This window comes from Psittacula echo (genome assembly GCF_963264785.1).
Source record: "Psittacula echo genome assembly, chromosome: 8".
Taxonomy (NCBI): Eukaryota; Metazoa; Chordata; class Aves; order Psittaciformes; family Psittacidae; genus Psittacula; species Psittacula echo.
The window spans coordinates 14,627,038-14,636,310 of record NC_137744.1 but is presented as its reverse complement, the minus strand read 5'-3'; the positions used below and the strand labels follow the sequence as shown (position 1 = coordinate 14,636,310).

General features: G+C 50.0%; 2 protein-coding genes across 4 annotated transcripts; one reads left to right on the top strand and one right to left on the bottom strand.

The window, feature by feature from the left end:
* The first annotated feature begins 574 nt into the window (after window positions 1-574).
* On the top strand, window positions 575-5,048 carry STEEP1 (STING1 ER exit protein 1). 3 transcript variants are annotated; one of them, XM_080624668.1, is made up of 7 exons: window positions 575-1,099; window positions 1,179-1,316; window positions 1,457-1,498; window positions 2,108-2,246; window positions 2,757-2,846; window positions 2,995-3,087; window positions 3,850-5,048. In XM_080624668.1, the coding sequence occupies exons 1-7, from the start codon at window positions 960-962 to the stop codon at window positions 3,910-3,912; spliced, it is 705 nt and encodes a 234-aa protein (XP_080480794.1). In that variant the 5' UTR covers window positions 575-959; the 3' UTR covers window positions 3,913-5,048. The 3 variants fall into 3 exon arrangements, with proteins under 3 accessions (XP_080480794.1, XP_080480793.1, XP_080480792.1); XM_080624667.1 differs by having other exon boundaries at window positions 581-1,099; window positions 1,202-1,316; XM_080624666.1 differs by having other exon boundaries at window positions 582-1,083; window positions 1,202-1,316.
* Window positions 5,049-7,404: 2,356 nt separating this feature from the next.
* Window positions 7,405-8,094, bottom strand: SLC25A5 (solute carrier family 25 member 5; the record flags this gene model as incomplete). The annotated part of the gene is given in 4 exon segments (XM_080624480.1): window positions 7,405-7,590; window positions 7,594-7,851; window positions 7,855-7,893; window positions 7,984-8,094. Coding segments are annotated over 4 exon segments (594 nt in total).
* Window positions 8,095-9,273: the final 1,179 nt, after the last annotated feature.

Below are 9,273 nucleotides of genomic sequence, written 5' to 3'. Positions count from 1 at the left end.
AACGGGGAGAGAGCGGGAGGGTGAAAGTGCGATAAAGGCAGTTCAGTGGGTACGGCAAAACCCACACGTGCACAAGCAAAGCCAAGCAAGGAATTAATTTACTTCAGCCATCCCCAAGATCGCAGGGCCCCATAACAGTGACGCCAGCACTCCCATTCCTCCTCCTCCCCCTGTTATGCTGCATTTCTTGCTTCCTCTGGAAGCTTTCCAAGGGAAAATAATCTCTTTTCTACCTCTTTTCAACAGCCTTTGGGAGTTAGGAATTTCTCTCTGCTCTTGTCTAGAGCAGACAGGATAGGCCCCATTTTTCCAGATGATGCTCACTTGTACCTTGATGTAATACAGCCATGTAGGGAGCTGGCTTCAGACGAGACTGCGTTTATTTTAACAGAAGTTAAAATAACAAAAACACTGCTGTCCTGGCTGCATTGAAAACCTCCCATTCCTGACCATTCCTGCCCTGACCCAGCCTGTGCAGTAAGAAATGGATCAATCCTGGGGTTTGTCTAAAAGGGGCTCTGCTCAGTGCTTTACTTTCAGTTAAGCAAGGACTAGCTTAACTAGCAGGAGCTCCCGAGGGGTGCAGTGGGACAGAGCTGGCACAGTGTGTGAAGGGATGGGGTCACTGCCTCCTGTTCCTGTGCCAAGCTCAGGCTGGTTTGTGAAGAGAAATGACCCAAGGTCTCAACTCTGAGGTTGCAGCGCGCGTTTAACGCAGGATGGTGCTGCTCTGACTGTGCCTCCTCACCCCCCGCCGCACACTCGCCTCCCCTGTGGGGAGAAACCGCCGTGCCTTGGGAACGTGTAAAACTTAAACACGGCGGAAAGCTCGAAGCAGACATCGTTTTTCCAAAGACCTTGCCGAGCTCACGCTCAGCGGGCGGAGCCGCGGAGAGGCCGGGCCTGGGGCGGGGAAGCCGGGCCTGGGCGGTGGGGGGAGGCCGCTCCGAGCCGCCGCCATGCCCAAGGTGGTGTCTCGGTCCGTCGTGTGCTCCGACACCCGCGACCGCGAGGAGTACGACGATGGGGAGAAGCCGCTTCACGTTTACTACTGCCTGTGCGGGCAGATGGTGCTGGTGCTGGGTGAGCCGCGGCGGTGGTACGGCGCGCTGAGGGCCTGGGAGGCGGCGGGGCGCGGGGGGCAGGGGTTGGGGCGCCGGTGCCGGCCGCGCCGCCAGCCAGGCCCCGCCGCTCTCCGCAGACTGCCAGCTGGAGAAGCTGCCGATGCGGCCGCGGGACCGCGCCCGGGTGATGGACGCCGCCAAGCACGCTCATAAGTTCTGCAACGCGGAGGAGGAGAGCGTTTTCCTGCGCAGGTGGGCCCCGGCTCTGCGTCCCGAGGCCCGCGGAAGGGCCGCCCTGGTCTGGCCTTGTGCTCTCACCCTGCTGGGGTCCCTCAGCCGGGCACTGTGCCTGCTGTCTGCACGCTCCTCTTAACCTCTTCCTTTCTTCCCAGACCCGAAGGCATAGAGCGGCAGTTCAGGAAGAAGTGTGGCAAGTGAGTGACCGTGTTGGCTCTTTAGTGACTTTGACAGCCTGGCTTTGCGATAATGTAGGAATCCAGAATCCCAGACTGGTTTGGGTTGGAAGGGGCGGACCCTAACGCTCATCCAGTTCCAGCCCCCTGCCATGGGCAGGGACACCTTCCACTAGAGCACGTTGCTCCAAGCCCTGTCCAACCTGGCCTTGAACACTGCCAGGGATGGGGCAGCCACAGCTTCTCTGCACAGGCTGTTCCAGTGCCTCTCCATAGTGAAGAGCTTCTTCCCAATCTCTAATCTAATTCTACCCTCTTTCAGCTTAAAGCCATTCCCCCTTGTCCTATCCCTAAATGTCCTTGTGTAAAGCCCCTCTCCAGGTTTCTTGTAGCTCCTTTAGGCACTGGAAGCTGCTCTAAGGTCTCCCCAGAGTATTCTCCAGGCTGAACAAGCCCAGCTCTCTCAGCCTGACTCCAGAGCAGAGGTGCTCCAGCCCTCAGAGCATCTCCATGGCCTCCTCTGGACTTGTTCCAGCAGCTCCACAGCCTTCACATGCTGGGGGCCCAAGAGCTGAACACCTTACTCCAGAATCCATGTTTTCTCACAGCTAGCTGTGCTTCTGTTTCCAGGTGTGGACTGCTGCTCTTTTATCAACACCAACAGAAAAATGCTCCTGTGACGTTCATTGTTGACGGTGCTGTGGTCAAATTTGGCCAGGGTTTTGGGAAAACAAACATATACACTCAGAAACAAGAACCTCCCAAGAAGGTAATCAGCTTTAGATAAGTAAAAAGGTTATCTCTGCTTTTCAACAAGATGTGGTGAGTAAAATCACTTAATGGCGGGGGCAAAGGGGATTAAAAAAAAAAGAAAAAGACCTCGAAACAATAGCTCAGTTTGGTGTCTTCTGTCTGCCTTAAGTTTTCCTTTACAGAGGTCACTGCAGCTTGGAGTTGTAGCATTACAGGAAAGCAAAATAACCTGGGCAATCTAGGTTGTGCCTGACATTTAGGCTCAGTTGCCAGAGAGTTTCCACTGTGATTAGGTCTGCACAGTGATTCTCAAAATATGACATATCTATTGTATATCAGTGAGTTTGCTTCTGATAATGACAGCTCTATCCCCTGAAATCACTGGGGATAATTCTCCTTTGCCACCCACAGAGTTCAGGTAATCCTAACAAATTGCATGAGAAGCCTTAAAAGCATTGGAGGGGGAGTGATCTCTAGTGGCAGCGCTGTTGCCAAGGTTTAAGGAAATACTCCACTTCTCACCTAGGTGATGATGACAAAAAGGACCAAAGACATGGGCAAGTTCAGTTCTGTCACAGTCTCCACAATTGATGAAGAGGAGGAGGAGATTGAAGCGGTGAGTTTTGTCTGTCCTTGGTGGCAGTTGCATCTGAACCTAGCAGCTCTCCTGAACACTGACAAGAGCCAGTGGTCATCTCACCATTTGGATGAGGTGTTGTTACTTTGGGGTTTGCTGTTGCAAAGTGACACTGTGTGTGTTTCAGAGGGAGATTGCAGACTCCTATGCACAGAATGCAAAAGTGATTGAGAAGCAGCTGGAACGCAAAGGCATGAGCAAAAGGCGGCTACAGGAGTTGGTGAGTGTTTTCTTTGGTGTTCAGTGTGAATTCCTGAGATCTGTTGGCTGTGTACACAACAGTTGTCTTGCAGATTGGACTAAAGGTCCTTGTACAGTCCTAGCTAACTTGTAGCTTTGTGAGGATGACCTTTCCTTTACAGGTTTTATAGAGATGTTCTGCCAGTCCTTCTGAACTTAAAATTGTATGGAGTTCAACAGAACTGACTGAAGAGCACCTAGCAGAGCTTTTGCTGGGAGACTTTCCATGTTGGTCAAGGAACAAGAAAATGGAAAACCAGGCCATGGCTTTGCCAGCTAGAGCACCCCCTAATGCTGTGCTGTCAAGCCTGTTTGACAGAGCAGGTCTCTGCCAAGAGGTGTCAGGCAAGCTGAGGCCAAGCTCCTCTGTGCTGGAGGAGCTGCCAGCTCAGCTGGTACCTGAAGGGTCACTTGAAGGATTAATGGGAAGAACATCACAGCTGATCTTACCTGCTGTGACAGGATAGTGTGTCAGGGGAGGGGGGAAATTCGTAGCTTCCAGATGAGGACGGAAGAGATGAAATTGTCTCCTGTGCAGTTAGTTTTGGACTTTTTATGGTTTTAAAGGTGGTCATTGTCCTGTACATCAGGGGAGGAGGGAGCCAGAAAGAACTTGAGCTACTCTTGCTCCTGGTGTGAGAAAGCTTGCCCAGTGGTCAGACAAGATGACCAAACCTCACTGGAGCACTGAAGGGAAACATATCCAGCCTTTATTTCATTCTGTCTTAATTTTCTTAATCAGGCTGAATTGGAAGCCAAGAAAGCCAAGATGAAAGGAACCCTGATTGATAACCAGTTCAAGTGAAATGCTGCACATCTGCTGAGTATTCAGAGAGCAGAAAGCTACCAGGAGCTATCACAGATCTGTCAACAGAGCAGAAGTAACAGACAGCGTTCAAGGGCAATGCGCTGCATGCAGCCAGCATGTAGGATGAGTAACTGTCTCTCATAACCGATACTCTAGTACCAATTTTAATAACTCCAACAGCACTGGAGACTTTGCTGAAGCTGCAGTTCTCTACAGATGCAGTGTCAGGAGCAAGCTGCTCCAGCCAGAATATTTACTTTAGGGAAAATCTTCACTGGGTGCCTTCCTGAGTTCAAATACCCACCTTTTTATTTTGGTAGTTTTCAAATGTGTAAGGTTTGCATAAGTGTATTAGAGCTATAGGTCAACTGTACAACAAAGAAATGGCTACAAAAGTAAGCTCTCTGCCTGTTGTTCATTTTGTTATTTTAAATGTGTCCAAAATGTGCAGCAGCTGGAGACATGTGCCGTTCCCACACAGTCTGAGGAGACTGGGTGCCAGGCTGGGGACAGTGCTGCTGCTCACCCTGACCAGCAGACAGGCTGCAGCTGCCTGGCTGCAGCTCTTAACCCTCAGCTCCTGTTGAACATTGGAAAGATGCAGCTTGACAGAATTGCACTGCCCAAACAGACAACTGCCTGGTACAAGAGAATGAAATCCAACCCTGTTTTGAACTACTGAAACCAAAACCTGCCTGCCTGTTATACAATGAATGAGTACAGATAGGCAGTTGGAGTCTACTTGTACAATGGGCAATCATTTAAAGTAGAATATAACTGTATGTGTGAACAAACCCATTCTGCAAACCAGGATCAGTACTTGGAGATGTAAAATGTGAAGGAGAAGGAAAAATTGTTTTGAATGCACTGATTACTAAGGACTTGGATGAAGACAACATTAAGAATGGGAGCATAAAGGACCTTGTTTGGGAAATAATATTTTGTATCTCTTGCGTGATGTAGTAACAGTGCTCTATAGCTTTACTTGGGATTAAATACCATGTTACAGATTTGAACTGAAATACTTTTCCTAGGATGTTCTTACTCTACCAAGTATTATAAAATAACCTGAACAACGACCAAGATGTTTCATCCCCCACAATTATTATGGAAGACTTCACAATCAATAAAGATTTTCCATCTGGTTTTATAACCCTGACTGGGAAAATGGCTCTGCTTAGCCTAAGGGTGTATCCTTCCTTTTTTGGGGAGGTAGCGAGTTCTTGCCCCAGAGCTGGCAGGCAGGATGTGTCCCTTGGTTGTGTGACAATGTAATGCCAGGCTGGGTGAATATATGTAACAGTTAACCTGAGCAGTGCTGATCTAGTTCACTGCTGATCATCTGTTAATCTGAAGCCTATTTCCAGAAGCCTGTGTCCAGAAACAGTTAACCAATTACAAGGTGGTGTGTAATACTTAGGAAGGGTAGGAGCAATGAGTGGGTACAACTTTGTTACACAAACATCTTTTCCACGTGTGGTAGCAGAGTCCAGCCAGATGAAAGCCTCTGGTTTCCCCTGGGAGCTGCCCAAGCACCAAATAACCACAGGTTGGTCTCTACATTATGAAGTTTTTTCCAAGCGGGAGTCAAAGACTGAAATTTGAAAATGGGTACTGAACCCTGCAAGGCCTGCTGGGATGCAGACTTCAGTTGTCATAAAGGATCAAGTACAGTCCCACTTCAAATGACACCCAGACAAAAGCTCAGGGAAAGCGATTTACAGTTAGCATGAAGGTTGGGAGTGACAAAACATGGAGCTTCACTGATGTGGGCTGTGAAGGGGCTGCCAGGGCAGCTGGGGCTATCTCTGCAGGTTTTTGAAGCATGAAAGAGATTTGGGGAGCGCAGAGCTCAGCACAAGTTGTCCAAAGTAACCATTACCAACTGCCATCAACTTCCTCAGCTGCACACCTCGAGCCTGGAGGCAGTGTTCACAGTACAAGCACTCCTCTGTTCTGGCTTTTAGACCAGGCCATGTTCAGTAGTTTTCATTCCTGTCATTAAAGATCTGCCTAGTTGGCTCAGGACTTGCTCAGGGACCCAGTCAGAAAGGGGAGTATGTAGTTTGTTCACTGGCAGTCTCTGAGATAGTTTTAATACACTCTAGTTACGCAGTCAACAGCTGAAACCTCTCAGCAGAGACTCTGATCCAATACATTATTACGTATTTCTTATCCTGACCAGATAGTTCACAACAATTCACTAGTTCACTAGTTCACAACAATTTAAATCAAGTTGGGTTTTTCATTTCTAGATCTAAATGAACTAAAAGATGTTAGCTGACTGTATCAACAGGAAGCAGGGGCACCTAGTTCAAATGCTTGATTAAATGTCTATTATAATAGATAAAACTAATCATTCTGCAGAGTTTCCCACATCCTGGCAGCAGCTGTGTGATCTGCAGCAGTGCTCAGAGCAAAGAAGAGGCAAGATTTTTTGTTACTGCGAAAGCCAGCATTAGTTTTTATAAATCTGTAGATACAGGCAAGTGATAGATTTGTTTGTGTAACCGAGCACTATATTGAATGTAAGAACTTGTCTGGATGCAGAGGTATTCCAAAGCAAAGCAGTGAGTGAAACTGGAGTGGAAGAGTGGATCTATTCCAAAAATGATGCCACACATGGCCAGACTTCCCTTTACGTGTTTCATGGCTTAGTCCAGTTCAGTTTCCAGGCGCTTTCACAAGAACCTAGTCTGAATTACTGTGTCAGAGTAGCTCTACAAGGTTATGCCTTGTTCTTCATAACCCGCAAAAAAAGCCAAAGGACCAAAGGCATGAGGGCAGTGAGAAGACTCACTCATCTGAAGGTCAGAGGACCAGACCATTCACTCACCACCCCAGCTTCCCAGTCAGAAACCCGGCAGCTGCACTGTGGCATGCTCACAGACTCACAGAGATCTCTGGGTAAAGGCCAAGCCACACACATTGCCCAGTGTTTGCCTTACAGTGCCCAAGCAGCATGAAGGAATTTCCCCCTTCCCCTAGAATTTGGGGCTGCAACAAGCTTAACTTCTAGGGGTAAGGGATGAGCCTGGGGATGCGACTTCCTGCCTGGTAAGCGCAGCTCTGCCTCAGGAGCTGGCTGGCTGTGCCCAGCTCTACATCCCCAAAGCACAACATCCCATGCGTGGGCAAAGCTAGCCAGGGGCTCCACAGATGAGCAGCAATTACCTGCACTTAGGTTCTCTGGCTGGGTTTTAGCATGCCTGAATAGGTAGCTCAGTTTCTAAGCCAGAGTACATGATGCCAGCTCTGCTCCTCCAGACAGTGACCAATACCTCTCTCCAGCCTCCCAGGCATCCAACACCATGGGGAAGGCTGTGCTTTGCAGAAGACTTAGGCACTTGGCACCTTCAAAACAAGGTTTTGGTCTGGGAGCATGCCTGTGGGAGAGAGGTTTTGATGAGAACGGCTGGTGAGCCACCAGCACCGCACTGCAGGCCTGCCGCAGCCCAGGATCTCCCTTTTAGTGCCATTTTGGTCAACCTACTGTTCAGTGTCATAGATGCCAAAGCAGGTGGCTCTGTAGATGATGATACCCTGGAGAGAGAAACTGAAGCACTGGTACAGGCCCTTGAGGGTATCCGACCAGAAGACATTGAGCAGGCAGTCGCCAAGCCCAGTGAACTCCTGGTCAGCCTTGGCTTTGCCCACATCTGCTCCCAGGTGGGTTCAGGCAAAGTCAAGGGGGTAAACGATGCAGAGGGAGGTAGCACCGGCAGCACCCCCTAACACCAGGTTACCGGCAAAGTACCGCCAGAACTGGGTTCGCTTGTCCAAAACCCCCAGGAAGATCTGCTTATACTTATCCTTGAAGGTGAAGTTGAGGGCCTGGGTGGGGAAGTTCCAGATCACATTGGCCAGGTTGCCATGCCAGAAGGAGAGGATGCCCTGCTCCCGGGGGATGCGCACCATGCAGTCAATGATGCCTTTTTAGTGCTTATCGGCTGAGAGCTGCTTGCTGGCATGCTGCACCTGCGGAGGCAGAGACACAGCCGTCGGCACCACTGCCCTGTGGCCCCCCGACCCCAGCACCCACATCCTTGCTGCGGCCCCAGCCCTTACCTGCAGCAGCAGCTTCACCCTCTCGATAGGGGTGACGGCGGTCTTGGAGATGGCAGCCACCATCACACCCATGAGGCAATCCTCAGCGAAGGACAGGGCCGCATCGGTCATGGCGAGAGGCGGTGGGAGGCGAGGTGAAGTGGGGTGAGAGGCGGCACTGCAGCAGCAGATGAAATGGCCGCCTTATATAGGGGTGGCAGTGGACACGTTGGGCGGTATGCACCGCCGCGTCCTGCTCACCCACTGTGGCTGCAGGAGAGGGACAGGGCTGGCTTGGCAACCTCCGGTGGGGCACGAACTGCCAATGCCCAGCATGGGAGTGTGGCCTGGGCTGCCCATGCGGGGCCTTGTGGTCCCCCCTGAGCCCCTCTGCACCATCTGAGTGTCGTCGTGAAGGCAGCCCAGCACTGCTGCGGCTCAGACCTCACTGAGAGAACTCTATTACTGTCACCCTGGGTGACCCCCACCCCAACACCTCTGCTGATACTGTCACCTGCACACAGGATGCACAGGGAGTCACAGGCCTCCGGGCACTGTATGTATTCCCTGAGCCCAGCTGTGATGAGGTGCTAAGACCTGTACCCCACTATGCACCTAAACATCACCTACAGTTCACCTGCCCAAGAGCTGTTTCTGCAACAACTGGTTCTTGGTGATCACACACCGTTTTACACATCAGTGACCCACTGCTAAAGTGCTTTGTTTCAATGCTGTCTTAAACATTTTAGCGTTCTCTTTTTGGGATTTCTCTTGCACAGATGTGATTATGTAAAGCAGAGGCTTGGTTGGGAAAACGTTAGTCAGTGATTTACAGGTCCTAGGAGTATATTACGATACAAAGGCGTTTATTAGCATATCCAAAACAAATTAGAGGTACCTTTTGGACTCACTCGACTCCTAGCAAGTTTGAAGAGCTGATCAGACATCCACACGCACCCATCACTCAATCTTTGAAATCTATTTAGAAATACAACGTTAGTAAAAAACATACAGGTACGCCTGGAAAAGGCAAGGGGACTATAGAAAGCTGATCCTTCCCAACCCAAGCCACATCTCCTTATTCACACATCTCAAGTAAGTCTCACCATTATCACCTGCACTGTGCAGATGGGGAAACTGAAGCCCAGATAAACACGGTCGGTAGGCAGGTTGATTACAGAGCCAAAAGCATGTACAGCCTCAGTGTGATGCATGAGCTATCAGATCTGCTCTCTACCATCTTAATTTTTTGCTACCAATGTTTGCATTTCTTCTCTGAGAAGAAAACAAATCTGAAGCAGAACTGAGCAG

Excerpts from the sequence above, each read along its gene's own strand:
- STEEP1 (XM_080624668.1), top strand. The coding sequence starts at position 960 with ATGCCCAAGGTGGTGTCTCGGTCCGTCGTGTGCTCCGACACCCGCGAC. Across the intron at positions 1,317-1,456 it reads GAGAGCGTTTTCCTGCGCAG|ACCCGAAGGCATAGAGCGGC; the intron begins GTGGGCCCCGGC and ends CTTTCTTCCCAG. Across the intron at positions 1,499-2,107 it reads TTCAGGAAGAAGTGTGGCAA|GTGTGGACTGCTGCTCTTTT; the intron begins GTGAGTGACCGT and ends TTCTGTTTCCAG.